This window comes from Medicago truncatula, chromosome 3 (genome assembly GCF_003473485.1).
Source record: "Medicago truncatula cultivar Jemalong A17 chromosome 3, MtrunA17r5.0-ANR, whole genome shotgun sequence".
NCBI lineage: Eukaryota > Viridiplantae > Streptophyta > Magnoliopsida > Fabales > Fabaceae > Medicago > Medicago truncatula.
In genome coordinates this window covers 37,906,565-37,925,393 of record NC_053044.1, presented here as the reverse complement: position 1 = coordinate 37,925,393, position 18,829 = coordinate 37,906,565, and the positions used below count along the sequence as shown (strand labels likewise).

Here is an 18,829-nt window from a genome sequence, read left to right as displayed (position 1 = left end):
TAAGGAGAAGTTAAGCCAAACGCAATATCAATAATGTACCTTCGAAAAAAAGTATTTTTTTTTAGAATGCATAAAATTAAATGGAATGAGCTTTAACCAAAAGTTGTTGAATGCTGCTTCAAAAAATTACTTATCCGTAATTTATTTCACAAGCACCTCTCTTCAACTAACGCAGACAACCTTTTTTTTTTTTTTTAATATTATATTTCAATTTGTTTTTTTCTTCCATCTAATTTTTTTTTTAACCAGTCCATATAATTTTTTAAAGGAGGATCAATTTAATTTTATTATCTATTTTTGAAGGAATTTTATTATCTTTTTATCATTTATATATTTAACTTTAATATCGTTTAATTATCACAACCTCACAAATATTTTTATTCATGCTGTCATTGAATGACACCAAATATTTTTATTCTCTTTCTTCAATCTCACAAATATACACACACACATTAGCGTTTAGAGTAATATTTTATGTCCGTATGACTGTTTTTTTTTTTTTTTACGCTAATGTGTATAGTTTTTTTTAGTGTTCCGTAATGTGTATAATTTTTTTTTTTAAGACATCAAAATAAAATATATTAACACCGGCAGTGAATCCGCTTCACTACAAGATGTACCAAAGGGCCACCCCTAAAATGTAACAGTCATACAATATTTACAAAACTACAGTCAGTCGATACCCAAACATAACAAAGGGTTCGACCACCACATCTGAGTGTCGTGCACAAACTTGACATTATTAGCCTTAAGCCACCACAACGAATGATATTTAACCTTTTCTACAATTTGTTCTAAGGTGGTATGGTTATTATTGAATATTCTATTATTACGCGCATTCCAAACCATCCAGACACACAATAGCCAGATTAGTAATGCGTATAATTATTATTTTTATAAAATTTTAATTTTAATTAAAAGTACAAGTATAGATGCCTAAAAAAATTATGCTTATATATATTTTACACATTTATATTGTAACAAACTATGCATGTCTTTTTCTTATTAAAAAACTAAACATATCTTTTTCAATGACACTAACAATGTAACAAATATAATATCATATAATATAAATTCTTATATTTTTAGATGACACCCAAAATTATGGTATTCTTATAACAAAATTTGTTATACAGTATAATTGTTGGAAAAGAAAAAACAAATTATTATCTAGCTAAGCTTAGTTGATATAAACAATGCATAAATATATACAAGGTCGCGGGTTCGAACCACGAACACCACTAAAAAAATAATAAATTAAAAGTTTTGTACAATATTTTGTCAAGAGAAACGCTATATAGTACGGAAAATCTACAGTACGGGAGTGATACAATGCATGCAGACGGTGTTGTTATATTTTTAAAACAAATAAAAGTTGAAATGTTTTACAATCTAAAATATATCCTACGGCTTATATAATGTCCGTTGTTTTTCGTTGCTGCAATTCCTGTACCAAAAAGCTTTTTCCTTTGTCAAATAACTTTTAACTTAAAAATAACTTTAGAATAAAAAAAAAATAAAAAAAACAAACAGCTTTAACTTTTTTCTTAAAGGACTTTATTTAAACTTTGTTTTAAAGTAGCTTTTAGACCGGAAAAAAATCTGGTCAAACGGTACCTAGTCTTTATTAAAATTTTAAGTCATATTTTAAGCTTCACTCCACCGTGGACTATACGAAACAATCCATATAATAACAATTTGTTAATTAAAATGCTATTTGTCCTTAGTTTTTAAACATCCATACACCAAATATGATGAAAAATGGCCTCCCTACATTACCATACCTAGAAATATGCACTTTTGAATATAGTCAATCAAAACCACCTTGGATCCGAAAAAACCAGTTTTTCAAGTTAAATGTTAAACTAAACCAAAATATAATACTATATACTACTAATAATAATAACTAAAAGAGGTGACAGGTAAGAGATTATAGACAGGTGTGTATAATATTAAAAAATTAAAAGGGTTGTTCTTCTGTAACTCTCAGTCATTGCCAGTCCATATGCCAGTTTGGAAATGCATATTTATTTCCCTTTTCAAATCCCATTAATAATGCTTTCAATAACACTCTGGCATACCTTTCATACAGCTTGTCACTAAGATCTCTTCTAACACCAACAAATTTTATATGGTTGATAAAAAGTTGATTTATATACCTCGTAAGAGAGTGAGTTCAACTTTCACCGCTGACATGAAGACTTTGTTGGTGTAATCTACAAGTATTTTTGTCAACACGTTTTTTTGAGCTTTGAGACATGTCCGGACTCTAATGAGCCCAACTCACCTAAATTTATTTATCTATTAAATAAATAAAATTTCTTCTCTCATCTCCTACTCCTTAAATTCATGTTAAATTCCCTCTCACTCCAATCTGTTCATATCCTTTTCATCTTCTCACTTTTTTTTCTCTCCAATAAACTCATCATCAACAACAATGCAAGACTCAATTGGAATTCCTGCATGTTTCTCTTCTGCAAGTGATGATCATCATCATCATGGAGCTGTGATACGTTCAGGTAAAACCGTTTACATGTCAGTATACAGAACAAAGTTAGCTGGTCACTGCCGTTTGATCACAATCACATGGTGCAAAAACTTGATGCTTCATGGCTTATCAGTAACAGTGGAAAACCCTGAAAAGGAAACTCAATATAGCTGCAAGGTTGAGCTAAAGCCATGGTACTTTTGGAGGAAACAAGGTTCAAAACGGTTCACGGTAGATGGAAAAGCAGTTGATGTCTTTTGGGACCTTAAATCTGCAAAATTCAATGGTGAAACAGAACCAACTTCAGAGTACTATGTAGCAGTGGTTTGTGATCAAGAGGTTGTGTTACTTCTTGGTGATCTAAAGAAAGAAGCTTACAGAAGAACTGGATGTAGACCATCACTCATTGATCCAATTCTTGTTTCCAAAAAGGAACACATATTTGGTAAGAGGAAGTTTTCAACTAAAGCTAAGTTTCATGAGAAAGGTAGGTGTCATGAGATTTCTATAAAGTGTAAGAACAAAGGAAGTAATAGTGGTAATAATGTTGTTGGAGATGGAGATTCTGTGATGATTGGTGGTGGTGTTCAAGTTCAACCAGAAATGGAGATAAGATTTGATGGGCATTTGGTGGTTCATGTGAAGCACTTGCAATGGAAATTTAGAGGGAATGAATTGATTCATCTCAACAAAATGAGAGTTGAGGTATATTGGGATGTTCATGATTGGTTATTTAGTCCTGGTTTAAAACATGCTTTGTTCATTTTTAAGCCTGTTTTTACATGTCATTCTATGTCACCATTTTCTTTATTTTCACCATCTTTGTCATGTTCATCTTCTTCCACTACTCCATTATCAAATGAGACAAGGAGTAGTACTTGTGATTCAGTGGAGGGCCGTAGTGTCAGTGATTCATTATCATCCTCATCAGAGTATTGCTTGTTTCTATATGCTTGGAAGGTTGAATGAAAAGTATGTATCATATCATATATCTCATCCGAATGGTGAATTTGACAAAATCACGATAACATTATAATTTTGTTTTATAGTTTTTGATAAAATTATGATGACACCGTGATTCTGTTAAACAATTAAGTGGGGTGTGGGGCCAAAAAGGTATATAGGAGTTAGCAACAGCTGGGATTGGAGAAACAAATGTACATGATGGACGGAAGTAATTGAGTTACAAACCACGTGGCCAACAATAATTCTTTGTCCAGAGGCATCTCTGTCTACATCTGTTATCTACTCCTTTGAAAAATAATACTACTCTTTACTATTTTGATCTAATGTTGAAAACTGAGCTATATTTGTATCAACCAGAGGTGTATGTTGTCTAATTATATTATAATAGTATATAGTAGATATAATTATGTAACAGAAATTATATAGACAAGAGATTACTGAACTGAATGTCTGTATTTGGCCATATAATATAAAGTTCATGCATGTGAATGAGAGTTGGTGTCCCGGGAAGTGAGGACGAGTGTTTGGTGATGATGTAGAAATTAGGATCACGAGAAAAAATATCAACAGTTTTGGATATATTATATAGAAAATTAAGGAAGTTTGGTTTGATAGTTAGGAAAACTGACAATAGTGTCTGCATTTTTGTTAATTTGATAATGAAATTATTTTGTCTATATGCACTACGGGTATTAATTCACATTGTTCTGTTTCGGTTAATTAGATTATCAATTTATTACTGTTATCTGATAAAATAAAATAAAATAAAATATGGTTTGGCTGCCCAATTTCAATGAGTTTAATCCTTTTTACTTCATAAATTTTAAACAAACAGCAGTGCTATTTATCCCGACGGAAATTGTCCCGAAGGGAAAGCGAAAAGCAATTAACCAATAACATGTGTGTTTGGCCGGAATACAAGGGAGGTAGTTGCTATAAACAGTATTTTCCTTAAACAAAATATGTTTGCCGGTGTGGTTCTTTTATACGGTTCTATATAATTACCTACATTTACGGAAACACCTCAACATAACTTAAATTCTTAGTTACTTGGAGTTTAGTTGGGTCGGTACCCTAGACAAAATTTGTTTAACATTTAAATTTATTTTAATATAAATTAATATAAAAATATGACATGACATTGAACGATTGGATGAAAGATACATACTCAACCAAATCTCATAGGTACCATTGTGTTCACTCATAAGATTACAAGAATTTATAAAACCGACTCAATAAGTGAATAACCCTACAACACTCACTCAAAAATTAAAATTATAAAGAAACATAACCACTCACATATCAAATGATCATCCACATCCTCCTCTCAACATGATTGGGGATGCATAAACTTTCACATGATTAACCAAGAATGGAAATGCTTCAACTATTCATGAGTTCACCCCAAGTGCAACCCGTGATCGTGAGATTTTCAAGTGTAAAGATATATTCATCCATCTCTTAGAATGTACTCCCTTTGTACTTAATCTTTGGGCATTTAAGGTTTGAACTCAAATATTAAGAAGTAATAAAATTTGATAAGTTTAGACCTTAATTAACAACATTCATTTAATGTGTGCTTTTGGTTTTTGTAAGAGGTAGTCCAAATAAAAAAACATCATTAATTGTATCTTGATTTCCTAAAAGAACCAAAGTGTTGAGACAAAACTAATACTAGTTAAAAGGACCAAAGATTAAGATGGAGGAAGTACCTCTTGAAGTTCCAACATATCTTCCCTCAATTAAAATTTCTGAACTTCAAACCATCACAAGACTAAGTGCCTCCGCTTGTAGACTTAGCAACTCCACTTCAATAACCTTGATTGAGTGTGTTCCCTGCCACAGCTATGATCTCAACATTCATATACCGATATTGACCAACACGATCAAAAACTATATACAAATATTGATATATATCAACTTTCGAAATGATCATCCAAGGTCTAAGACACTTTAACTCTTCAAAAATCTTCCAACTTATAGGAGAGGAAAATGAGTTCAATTCGTGGATATTAATTATCTCACCATTCTAAGTAGCTTCACTATAAGTTTCCAAGAATCTGTATTTTCTCTTCACCTATAAAGCATATCTCTAGCTTTTCCCTACTTGCATTAAAATTTATCATTGTTTGAATTTTATAGATGATTCCCTGCAGCGCTTGCCGTAAAGTAAAGTGAAAAGGTCTGAAGTAAATAGAAAGCAGTCGAATAAGCTGTAATTCAGTATGAAAGTGATAAAAATATGCAAATAACTCTAATAATACACAACAACAGTTACATAATCACAACAAGGTTTTCTCTGAAAGGTATGCCAAGCGATTAAGTAAAATTTCACAACAGTTTTATAACACCGATTAACAAATCACATAAGCACAGTAACAACCCCAATAATGCTGTATGTTGCATTCTTTCCTCTCTCAAAAGGAAGGAGCATGTTGATTCAAGAACTTGCCAGTTAGCGGTACCAGTTACAACCGCGTTATTCCAACTTGGGCAGTACTCTAACGAGACCATAGGTATACTCTATAAATTATTGATTAAAGAATGTGCGTGTTCTAAACATCATGTCATACAAATTGAAGTTATTGATGATCAAAATGCATGTCGGTATTTGCCATTCTATCAGTTCCTACAAGTGATATCCTGTCATCATAGACATAAACGCTTCCAAATGCATCTGTGCCCGGAGGACATTCAAGAGCAGCTTCAAGAACTCTATGGTGTACCCCATGAGAATCAATGGAATACCCACCTTTATGATCGTGTCCAGCAAGAACGGCTTTAACACAACTGTATCTGTGTATCAAATTCATCACTTCATCACAATTCCACAGTAGCGCCTCCTCGGATGTTGCACAAGGATCTAGAGGCAGATGGCATGTGACAACCACTTTCTGTTTCAATTTGGTTGCATCCTGGAGAATACCATCCAACCATTCCATCTGTTCCTTTCCAACACCTCCGTTAAACATAAGAAACCTTCTTTCAAGCCCCTTTAAATTATTTGGACTATTCTTATCTTCATTTGGATTCTTCTCCCTAAGCAATTTCAAGGCCTCCAATGTTTTTGGATGATCCTGAGGCCAACCAATGGCACTGATGTCATAGCTATCCAGAACTACAAATCTATATTCTGGCACTGGTGAGAAGTCATAGTAAGCACAACCATCAAGGGTTGGGATCTTTAATAATGGAAGTAATGTGCTTCGAGGAAGATTGTAAAGACAGTGATTGCCAATCATATTATACACAGGTCCCCTGAACATTTCAAATTCATCCACAACTTTCTTTACAGCATTAATAGATTGATCTTTGGGACAAAACCCATCAACAATATCTCCTAAATTAATCACAAACTTATGCTTCTGATGAGAATTCCATTCTTTCACTGCTCTCTGCAGCACAAGAATACTATGCCTATAATACCGCGGAACACCAAGGAATGAGCGGCCATCAGGAATGTCAGCGTATTGGACGTCTGAAATCAATCCAAAAGAAAAAAGAGGCTGTGTAGTAGCAACCCCAGCGACAGACACCATGGCGTCTCTCTATGAGCACCTGCCATACATATAACATCTATCATGTCAAAAAAGTAGTACTTCCCAGGCCCAGTCTAAAAAAAAACTAACAGGAACCAATCAATTCATTCTCAACCTCTAAGCAAACATCCAGAGATGGTTACAGATTAAGAAACAAATTATACACTGAACAAACTAACTATAGGGTAGCTAACTTGGCTTCTATTTGAACTATCTAGCATTTTCTTATCAGAAAGTAGTTTCCCTTTACTGCATAAGAGCCTACTTGGGGATAACATAAGTCCATTGATCTGAGTTAGCCAAATGTAATTTCCATTCCGGTTCCGCATGTTTTTCCAATTTGTACAAATAAAATTTAAACATAGGTAACAGATATAACTTTGATATACTACAGAATAAGTTTTTAAGAATTAATAAACATAACATTGGTAATTAGTGAAATTAAGAATAAGGATATTTTTTGGGGGGTGAGGGGATGAACCTGTTAAGGACAGCACTTGTTTTTTAAAATACTTTTCCTGTATGGCTGCAAGTAAGACATTACTTAGGGGGGTTGGGGGTGAATTTAGGAGCTTACTATGTGTTCTGGGGAAGATGGATGAAGAGCAACGGTGAAAGACTAAGATGATGAAAACATAGATATGTTGTTCAATTTAAAGATAAAGAAATCACCATTAAACAATGGTTGATAAATCTTTACCTTGGATTATACGTCGTATGTCATCATAAATTTTGTTTTATCTACGTATCAATGGTATCATTAGCACACACAGACAGAGGTTTAATTAAAAAGAATAAATTATATTTCTTGTATACATCCCATAACTGAGCGAGCTATCTCAGTGTTATATACCGTAGATTGCAGAAAATAGTAGTTTGATAAAATTATACTTCAAGGGAATTGTAACAGTTACACTTCAACTGTTCTAAATTGTAACAATCTTGTTTTCTAAGCGACTGTCTTATGATCTAAATAGTATATTGAGGAATAATAGGGATTAGTTCAATTTTTGCTATGCTATTTAACAACACTGAGCTATCTAAACCAAAGGTCTAAAACAACGCAAAAAACACGACGATATAGAATCATCCATCATTGAGAGTCACAATTTAGAACAGTTGAAGTGTAACTGTTTGAAGTACAATTTTGAGCTAGGTAGGAGAAAATAATGAGCTGAAGATTGAGTTATTGAATTTCAAGCTATAATCTGATTAGAGTAGAGACAAGTGAATTGAAAAAGGAACAGAAAAATTGGTTTGAGAATAGGGAAAAGAGAAGCATAGAAAGACATACCGGTGTGAGTGAGTTAGGAGTATTGATGATTATGAAACAAACGGGAATGAGTGAGGGATTGGGGGGTTGTTTGTTAAGTAAGGAGAACTTGATTTGATTCATTCAGAGCCGTCTAACCTATTCTTTAAAACCCGAGTCTTCTCCTGCCATACATACATACATGTTATTGTTACCCACTCCAACGCTAATTTAACACGATCATGATTATCAGAAGAAAGTTAGTTTAAGACTTTAATTGATTGGATTCATTCCGTCTCCTCGTACACCACTCGTGCTAGCTGATTTTATTGGTTGCAACTTTTTATCAAATATTCACTTTATATTTTTACTATTCTCTCTATTGGTTTGTTTTTTGTGTCTTCACTCATATTTCTTTTTATATTTAAGTTGTTCAAAAAACACTTATCTTTTAATTAATTGTAACTATCAAATGTTACATGTTCTTTAAAAGAAAAAATCAAATGTTACATGTTATCTCTCAAAAAAAAAGATTTACATGTTAATTTTTTGAAGAGGAAATGTTACATGTTAATTATCATATGTTAGTTTTTCTCATACTTGAATAACTTAAAATTTAATGAGGATGATTTTGGATTTTAATATAAAATGGAGGGTAGTTTTGTCAATGTAATAAAATTATTACCTTCTTCCTCCCTCCTTTTTCTTAAATTTTTTAACAAAACACATAAAAATGAAAATACTCACTCCCCTCCAAAACACTTATCAATCGAGCTATTCAACCATACACTTCGATTTTTTCGTTTCAATTTTGTAACTCATTTACATGTGCTTTATTTTTAATTTTTAAATAATAAAAAATAGGTGAGTTGGGTTCAATAACTCAAGGGGCCATAACATGCATCACGGTTTTGAAAATGTTAGTAAAGACACATACATATTATTCACTTATGTGTTCAACCAAAAAAAAAGAATGATTTGATTAAATGATTGAGCTCAACTCAAGTGGTTAATAAGATTCATCATATGACTAATCGTTTGAAAGAAAGAAAAAAAAAACTCAAATTTGATTTTTGGGTAGAATAATTCGACTTTTAAACCAGACTTATCTTAAATGACAAAACTACCCTTCAAATAAAAATGAAATTAATATTAATTTTTTATAATTTTACTTTCCTGGATTATAGAAAATAAGAAAATTAGCATGGTGATAAAATCACAAATACTAGTTCAACTTTATTATTAACCTTAACTTATTTTATTTTAATTAATGCGAAATTCTATTTTTTGTTTTGTTTTTAAAATGATAAAATAGTTCACCGTGAAAGAAAGAAAAAAGTACTACATGCATAAATAACAGTGATAGTGATAAGTGATGTCGGGGAAAAAAACAGTAGGATGGGAGAGCGCGAATGATAGCTGGACTCGTTCCCTTTCTCGTCACACAATCTAATAAGACGAAGCAATCACCAATAATAATTCAATTCTTCACTACTTTCTCAATTTCCCATTGCCCATGGCGTTGAGAACCGGTAACACAAAACTCTCCTTCGAGGTTCTCCGCCGCACTCCATCATTCGAAGAACAAGAATCTCTCCTCCACCGTTCCAAATCCGATCCCGATCGCAAAAAGCGTAAACATAGAAGAAAAAAGAAGCTTCTCGATCCCGTCGCCAATTCCGTTGATCCACACCGGGAAACTAAATCGCCGATCCAAAACGGAATAGTATGTAACGGTAACGGTTTCGGTTTCGAGCTTGATGCGATGAGATACTCCGGTACAGGAGGAAGCGTTGTGTGTGAGGAATTGAGTGAACCGAGTGTCTGTTCTACGTTTCCGACGAATGTTCGTTGTTCTGTGGAAGGGTTTAATTTCGGTGAATTGAGGCAGAGGAATGTCAATGGTGGAAGTTCTGAGGATTTAGTTGCTTCGCTGATTGGTGATGACAATAGTATTGGAAAGGAGAAGGAGGATTGTGTCAAGCAAATGAGTCCCATGGAGAAACCTACCAAAATCGAGTCGGAAAGGGAAAGGAGTGTTCTTACGAAAGCGGAAACCATTGAATCTGTGGATTGGAAGCGGATTATGGAAGAAGATCCTAATTGTGAGTACTCAATTCTCTTTGCTCTGCTTTGCATGCAACATTGTCAGTACTTGTCAGTAACTAACTAACTATTAATCGGAAATTATCTTATGTTAGGAAATTTCAACCTATAATTCGGTACGTGATTAAACTGATTGTTATTTGCAATGCCACTTCAATTATGTTTAAGTTCATACTGAATCCAAATTCTTCGTAGTTTGCATGTCTGTTTTTTCTTTTGGTGTTCTAGTTCATGCCTGCTTCCAACAAGCTACTATAATTCTAGCTTTGCATACGTTTTTATAATGCATATGCTTAGTAGTTGGTAATCCAACGATAGTATTACAAAATTACACACAGGCTTGGTCGAAAATGAAAGTATGGCTGGAATGGCAATGCAATGGGCGGTTTTGATATGGATAAAATCCTTTTCTTGTTTTCTGATTATGTTCCAGCAGCTCATTTATAAATCAACACTAGTAAAATTGTCTATGTGATTTCTTTATGCGAAGCAATTTTTATTGCTCAATTCTCTTATCTTGTCATTTAATTTTACTCATGTCGTGCGTGCATTTTGGCTCAATTAAATTTGTGGTATGTTTTGATGTCAGATGTGTTCAAAGTAGATAAGTCTCCTGTAGCATATTTCTTGGAGGAAATGTACAACGGAAATTCTTTACGAAGCACAACTACTCTCGGCAATGAAATTGAACGAGAGAAAGTTTACGATACTATCTTCCGCTTGCCATGGAGATGTGAATTGGTACATTTCTTTTTCTCAAATAAAAGGAAAAATAAATATAAATCATTTCTGGTTATATTCCTGTTATATCATCTATGGACATCTTCTCTTTGTTTAGTTTCCTGTACTTTTCCTCCACAATAATCAAAATAAATTCAGAATCAGATGTTTAAGGGAAAAGAAGTAAAACGCAAACCTTCCACTTAATGCATAATAGCTAACTTATATTTTCATATTTCTATCAAGACATTCTGTATTTTGGTATCTTAAAGTTGAAATGCAATTGCAGCTTATAGATGTTGGCTTCTTTGTCTGCTTCGATTCATTTCTTTCATTATTAACTATTATGCCAACGAGGATCTTGATGACCATTTGGAGGCTTCTAAAGACAAGGTTTTCTCCTTTCTTAACTTTTCTTTCCTTGTACTAAAATGCTAGTTGGGCATAATATGAGGATTTAGGTTATACATGAATCTCACAGCATCAGTTTCTTTAATTTAGACTTGCATTTAAGATGTGTTCATCGAGTACAATCTTACTAGTGCTTTAGATATCATGGTAAATCTTGCAACGATGTAACAAAGTGGTTTTTCTTGAACATGCCGTCACAAATTAGGCTGTTAGTTCAATCTATATGATACAGATTTAGCTGTTAACTCTCTCCCAAAAAAAAAAAAATAGCTATTAATTTATATACAGACCGAGTTAGTTAATGATTCTCTTTTATCTGATAAGTCTCTCATTAATACATGTTCTCATGCTTTGATTTGTATATTCCCTTAACCTGTCCAGTTAGTATTCTGTTACTAAAATTTGTGATAGTCTATCATGGTTTTCTGTGTTACAATATATATGACCTAATCATGCTTGTGACAGACAGTTCAAGAGGCTCTCTACAATGGAATTGTCAGATTTGGGTTGTTTTATTATTATGAGCTTTGGAGTTATTCTTTTGCAGAGAACAGGTACAGTGATTCTCTACTCCTCCGATTATATGTTATATCATTCTTTTTAGTATTGACCGGGTTCCATGTTATACTAATTCTGTTCTATTCCCTCTTTCATACTTGCTTCCTCAGATATCAGCTTAATATATCATATGATCCGTGGTCAAGGAACGATAAAATTATATGTGGTCTACAATGTTTTAGAGGTGAGCATCGATTAATTTGTTAATCTTGATTATGGGTAGGGTTGGGAATAGGCCAGGCCAGGCTTTGATAGGCCCGAGCCTGGCCTACGAAAAAATATGCAGGCCTGAGCCTGGCCTATGGCCTTTCACAGGCCTATTTTTTTGGCCTGGCCTGGCCTATTTAAAAGTCTGGCCTGGCCTGAAAGCCTATTTACAGGCCTACTTACTATTAAAGTCATTAAACATTCCATTTTATCTACTTTTAAATAGGCTTAATAAGCCTCAAAGCCTATTTCAGTGTAAGACTTGTCTATCACTACTATAAGGCCTTAAAAGCCTATTTCACTATAAAGTTTTAAAGCCTATTTAAAAAGTCCACTATGAAGCCTAACATGCATAAAAAGGCCGGCCCATTAGGCTTCATAGGCTTTTTTTGATAGCCTAAGCCTGGCCTATTTACTTAAATAGGCTTTTTAAAAAGCCTAAGCCTAGCCTTTTTAATAAACAGGCCAGGCCATAGGCCCCTGTAGGCCGGCCTGACCTCTTCCCAACCCTAATTATGGGATTATTAGTTCTCCACATTGCAAAATTTAACCACAAATCCACAATGTATATTAATGTTATTGAGTTTATGTCAGCAAGATCTTCGAGTGACAAAGGGGTTTTGCCAGTGTATGCAACCAAATTTTAAATTTACATATAAATCATGAAACTCTGACATTTGATAAGATCAAAATTTGCTGTATCCGAAAATCATTATTAGTAACAATATACATCTCCTGCTTGTTTAGTTTGTCATCCCACCCATTTTATGCCGTAGCCTTGTCAGTTTTGATCATATAAACTATAAAGTAGTAAACCTGAATTAGTGGCAGAAAGAAAAGGCTGATTCGTATTGCCTTAGGATTTGAGACAAACCCAAACCCGAAGGGTAATTTAACTCCATGAGTGGGATTAATGGATGATATAAATAATCTTGAGGTAGTTTTCTGTAACATCCATATGTGTATTCAGTGGCCTTTTGGTGTTTAAACAGTTCAGTTCACAAGTACTGAAATTGTAATCTATGCAGCTAGAGATTTTACTTTGGTTACCCACTTTCTGTTAATTTCATAGGTCTCAACAATCATAATATCCCATAATATCCATAATGAGACTTATATTGTATGCTTGTAGCTGATAATTGAAACGCTTGCAGATATTTGATAAATTATGTCAAAGTTTTAATGGGGATGTGTTGCAAACATCATTTCATTCTGCTGAAGGACTTGCAAGTTGCCCCCCAGAAAATATGAGATTCTGGCTTTGGAGATTTGTTTGTGACCAAGCTTTAGCTGTGGTAGCTTCAAATATCCTTTCCCATTGGGATGATTTTTCTCCCCAGTTGTTTGGATAACTATTTTCTTATGTAAAAACAGAAGAACTCCAGGGTCAGTGATTTGGTTCCTTAACCAGTCTTACTTGTTCATTCTTTTATCTTATTAGCTCAGGCAATCACTTTATCAACATGTATTGTTGCCCACAACAATGCATTGTTAGCTTTGCTGGTGTCAAATAATTTTGCTGAGATTAAAAGCAACGTGTTTAAACGATACAGCAAGGATAATGTTCAAAGTTTGGTTTACTTTGGTAAGTTATTTTTCTTACTATAGTTTGTGTTCTTTGATTTCAGCTTAATACTTTCAAACATGGAAAACAGCTTCTGTGATTTGTTACGGCCTCATTCATATTACTATTTGATACCGGCGAAGTGAAGTTACTTTCATGTTTGTACACCAAACTTGCGTGTTTTTCTTTTGAATCCTGTTATTTGAGTCTAATGAGTAGTGCCTGGACTTTGCTTTTGCCTTCTTTGGCACCTTCGCTCCTGTGCCTTTTAGTATCAGGAATTTTTTTTGCTTTAAGTTGTTTGACTCCTTTTATTTTCATTGTATAATTCATGTTTGAAACGAAGTATACTTTTGCAGAATCAGAAAGGGAGTGCAAAGTCTTTTAATGGAATGACAGTTTTGTTCCAATAAAGGGGGGCCTTGGCGCAACAGTAAAGTTGTTGTCACGTGACTGAAAGGTCACGGGTTCAAGTCCTGGAAACAGCCTCTTGTGTAAAAAACAGGGTAAGGCTGCGTACCATACACCAAAATGGTGGGACCCCTTCCCGGACCTTGCGTATGTGGGAGCTTTAGTGCACATGGCTGCCCTTTTTATTTGACAGTTTTATTCCAATATATGGACACTTGGGAATGTTATTGCATTTCATTCTATATAATTTTTATGTCCATCAGTCATGGAATTACTATAAATAATGAGGATTAATAAGGAAAAGCATTAATTTACACCCAGCCACTTGAGGATTGGGATTGTCTTTCACATAACCAAAAATTCAAATTGAGTTTGCCTTTCCGTCGTACCAAACATGCTTATGCAGAGTTTATTTGTCTTCCTTATGTCGAGGAAGAGACAAATGAAATGAATGGCATTTTAGATTACTTGCAAACATTCTGATGGTGTAGACTTCTTTGTTCAGTGAAAGTGCTTCTAATATTAAATTCACACACACAAATTCAATTTTTTTGTTGAAATGGGCTAAATGACCAAGTGTTTTAATAGGATATTTTTTCTGTGTTTGTCATTTAATATAAGTTTTGTTTTTTATTTTGTCTCGTAATAACTTGTTCATTTTTTTTATTTTCTCCAATTTCTTTTGGTGGCAAGCAGATTCTGTTGAGAGGTTTCACATTTCAGCATTTATCTTATTCGTTTTGGCTCAGAATATTCTTGAGGCAGAAGGCCCCTGGTTTGAAAGCTTTCTTACTGTAAGATTTGGAAATATTTTAGCTCCTACAATTTATTGAAGTTTAGTTTGTTACATTGAATCAATTTCTCTTCTTGCCCTAGTCTTGCTCCTGACATATATTTTATTTGGTGCAGAATATTCTCTTGGTGTATGTATGTGAAATGGTTATTGATATTATCAAGCATTCGTTCATTGCTAAATTCAATGACATTAAGCCCATTGCATATTCTGAGTTTCTTGAAGACCTGTGTAAACAGGTATTTCATTTGATTTATGTAGATATTATGAATGCAGTATGATTAGTTGTTTTGAAAGGTATAGACAGCTGGAACCACTTGATAGGAAAATGTGGTATCTTCATTCAAATTGCTACTTAGAGCTGAGCTGATAACCTTTTGGGGTTTTTGAGCAACACACCTGAATGTACCAAGATCTTCCACAAATCTATTTCAAATGCCTTTTGGAATTATTTGCCACAATAATCTTCATTGACCAGCTTTTTATATTTGATAAAATGTCCTTTTTTCTTAATTCATTCAAGTCTCTTTGTGTTTGACTTTATTTTGAGTCATCCCCCGCCCATATAGTTTATTTCCATAATGTTAAAAAATGAATTTCTGTTACTATGTAGCAATTTTTTTTATTTGGAATATTACGCTTTAGTTCCCACATGTGTAGTCTCAAAACAAAAATATGGCATTTAGTGGACACCTGAGAAAGGTGCTGTTGGTTTGACTAGAATTCTGGGTCTTTATATCATGACTAGAATTTTCACTGTATTTTGAATTTTCACTGTGTTAAGAATATGAACCTAACCTTGAAGTTTCACTTTATGCAGACTCTAAATTTGCAAACCGAAGGTGTCAAGAAAAACCTAACCTTTGTCCCCCTTGCTCCCGCGTGTGTGGTAAGCATTAATGAGTTTCATATGCTCATTTAATTTTTCTGGTTTTTTGGCATCTGATTTAATGTCTGTATATTCTTTTTCCTTTTATTACTTGTTCTTAGGTTATTCGAGTGCTAACCCCAGTATATGGTGCAAACCTTCCTCAAAATCCTCTTCCATGGAGAATTTTCTGGATTATGCTTTTTTTAGCAATGACCTATGTTATGCTCACAAGCCTCAAGGTTCTCATGGGCATGGGCCTACAGAAACATGCCACTTGGTATATCAATCGCTGCCGAAGGAGGAAGCACCACCTTCATGCAGATTAGTTTAGGAGGTCAGATATTGAGTTCTTGAGTTAGTAAGCTTTGCTGCCCAAGGAGTCCTACGCATGTGCCCGAAGAACACTTACAAACATGGGCCTGAAGAACACTTACAAACATGGAAACTTATCTGAAATGCCATGACTCTTGGATTATCATTGGCGAATGGCACATATGAGAACAACTTTATCAGTCTGTTGATATACATGAAGGCAAGCCTGAAGATGGTTTCTCCTTCCAATTTTGATAGCAAGATATAGGTTGATGATAAGTTTTTTTTTTTGACAGAATAAGTATAGAAAGTTATAGGCTACATAGTTGTCATTGTCATGGGTTGTAATCAAGCCTCCCCTTCCCAGTCTAATTAAAATTTGAAAAAACCACATCATATTTTTGTTTTTGTAAGACAAATTTACTTCCCATTATTCCTTAAAGACTTGTTGCTCCCAAGTCAAATTTGCCATGCAAGTTGTGTTTTACAACAGGTTCCAAGAAAGACAGAATTGCATAAAATCCGATTTAATGGAGAAAGAAAGCAGAGAAGAGAGAAGAAGCTTGAGACAGCCCAACTTGCTTGCTTGACTGTGTAAGTCACCAACCACTTTTTTGAAATTTATTTGCATAAAACTTGTTCACTACAAGTTTGCATAAAGCAAAAATCAAAATAAGCAAAGATGAGCGCCTTTATTTTCTCTCCTATTTTTTATTATAAAGAAACAAGTACAAAAAGAAATGTGTAATTATTCTTCGAAATTATTGTATGCTATTGGTTGGAGACACAGAGGAACTTTCTTGTTGACTGTGATCCCAAATTTCTCAGTCATGTCTATGTCTTGAAGAGATTCGCCATTTGGAGCTAGCTTCCAATCAAACCAATACAAAAGATTAGCAAGCATATACTCGGTGGAAGCAAGCCCAAACGCCATACCAGGGCATTTTCTTCTCCCAGAACCGAACGGGATAAATTGAAAGTTTTGACCATTGAAATCAACTTTGTTGTTTTCAAATCTCTCAGGTAGAAACTCTTCTGGCATTTCCCAAAATTCAGGGTCCCTATGGATTGCCCATGTGTTGACATATACCATTGTTTTATCAGGAATATCATACCCACCGAGTTTAACACTAGATGTTGTTTTTCTAGGAGCCAAAAGAGGAGCAGCTGGATGCATCCTCAAAGTTTCTTTAATTACACATATCATGTACTCCATTTGATTGACATCACTATCCTCTATTTTTGATTTATTCCCTACAATTCTCCTTACCTCCTCCTGTGCTTTCTTCATTATGGCTGGATTTTTTACAAGCTCTGCCATAGCCCATTCTACTGTAGTTGAAGTTGTGTCACTTCCTGCTAAAAACATGTCCTGAAATTATGGAAACATAAAATAGTCATAATCGCGGTTGCAAATATTTGGATATAAATTGTCACTGGATTTATTTTTCTATGATGAGAAAGGGATAGAAGAAAAACCATTAACAGTGCTTTTAAGTCATTCTGTGTGAGGTCTAACTCTGAACGACCATCATCCTGAAGTTGAAGGAGAATGTCGAGGAAATCTTTCTTGTTGGGGTCCCTCGTAGCCATCTTATGCTCGACAATTACACTATCAAAGAAATCATTCATTTCTTCAAAAGTGGCCTTAAAATTTTTAATTTGGCCAGTGAGAACATCAACCCAACCCAACAAAGGAAACAAATCTCCTATACTAAGATCTAAAACTTGAGCCATTATCCTCCTGCCAAGTTCTCCAAATCTGCAACCATCACCATCATACTTCCTTCCAAATATACACCTACAGATTATGTTGTTTGCAGTTTCTAGCAACATCTCGCCAAGGTTCACACCGTAACAACCATTACTCAAACTCATAGCTTTACGTATCTTATCAACCAATGATGCAGCTTCCTCTTCTCTAATAAACTGTATTGATTGCACCCTTTTCTGACTCAACAATTCAATCACACACAGTTTCCTCTTCTGTCTCCATGTATCACCATAAGATGCAAACGCAATGTCCTTACATCCATAGAGTAAGTTTTTTGTTGATGTCATGCATGGTCGGCTCGCAAAAACAGTGTCATGTGTTTGCATAACTTCCTTAGCCATATGTACTGAGGAAACCACCAACACAGGAAGCTGACCAAGGTGCAACATGATTAGAGGACCATACTTTTGTGAGAGGGATTGAAAAGATCGATGAGGGAGTGTTCCTAGTTGAAGGTAGTTGCCAATTATTGGCAATCTAGGTGGGGATGGAGGTAGATTTAATTTGTTTCTTCTAACTTTGAACTTGAACACCAGCAACATGCTGATGAAGAACGAAAGAAACGTGAAAAGGGTGGCATTTAGATCGTGTGGTACTTTTTTTAGAAATGAATATGGTAGATTTTGAAACATTCTTCCTTCCAACATGTTGATTGATACAAAATACTTATGTTTATGTATTTTCTTTGATGTATATGATGTTGGTTCGTTATGCATGTGTGTATAAATACTGAGAAATTAACCTCGTACCATAAGAATCTACAGAAAAAAGGGATATACGTGTTGCATTTAGGTGGCAGTTGGTGGCGCAATTCTTCTGATGAGATTCAGACCCATATAATACCAAATAGAGCGGCA

The 18,829-nt window shown here is 34.2% G+C and overlaps 4 protein-coding genes across 4 annotated transcripts; 2 read left to right on the top strand and 2 right to left on the bottom strand.

Annotated features, from left to right (window-relative positions):
* The first annotated feature begins 2,065 nt into the window (after window positions 1–2,065).
* LOC11408956 (uncharacterized) lies at window positions 2,066–3,901 on the top strand. The gene has a single exon (XM_003601108.4). It carries the CDS (start codon window positions 2,438–2,440, stop codon window positions 3,455–3,457), a length of 1,020 nt encoding a protein of 339 aa, XP_003601156.1. The 5' UTR covers window positions 2,066–2,437; the 3' UTR covers window positions 3,458–3,901.
* A 1,762-nt stretch (window positions 3,902–5,663) lies between these two features.
* Window positions 5,664–8,537, bottom strand: LOC11416144 (manganese-dependent ADP-ribose/CDP-alcohol diphosphatase). Its single transcript, XM_003601106.4, has 2 exons — window positions 8,288–8,537; window positions 5,664–7,012 (listed from the first exon to the last, which is right to left on the bottom strand). Exon 2 carries the CDS (start codon window positions 6,991–6,993, stop codon window positions 6,037–6,039), a length of 957 nt encoding a protein of 318 aa, XP_003601154.1. The 5' UTR covers window positions 6,994–7,012; window positions 8,288–8,537; the 3' UTR covers window positions 5,664–6,036.
* A 1,090-nt stretch (window positions 8,538–9,627) lies between these two features.
* Window positions 9,628–18,183, top strand: LOC11416143 (protein POLLEN DEFECTIVE IN GUIDANCE 1). Its single transcript, XM_024779935.2, has 11 exons — window positions 9,628–10,350; window positions 10,941–11,092; window positions 11,361–11,464; window positions 11,948–12,036; window positions 12,151–12,224; window positions 13,402–13,552; window positions 13,665–13,832; window positions 14,919–15,016; window positions 15,132–15,254; window positions 15,836–15,904; window positions 16,006–18,183. The coding sequence occupies exons 1-11, from the start codon at window positions 9,762–9,764 to the stop codon at window positions 16,210–16,212; spliced, it is 1,824 nt and encodes a 607-aa protein (XP_024635703.1). The 5' UTR covers window positions 9,628–9,761; the 3' UTR covers window positions 16,213–18,183.
* Window positions 16,947–18,619, bottom strand: LOC11414047 (cytochrome P450 71A1). Its single transcript, XM_003601103.3, has 2 exons — window positions 17,678–18,619; window positions 16,947–17,570 (listed from the first exon to the last, which is right to left on the bottom strand). Exons 1-2 carry the CDS (start codon window positions 18,617–18,619, stop codon window positions 16,947–16,949), a joined length of 1,566 nt encoding a protein of 521 aa, XP_003601151.3.
* Window positions 18,620–18,829: the final 210 nt, after the last annotated feature.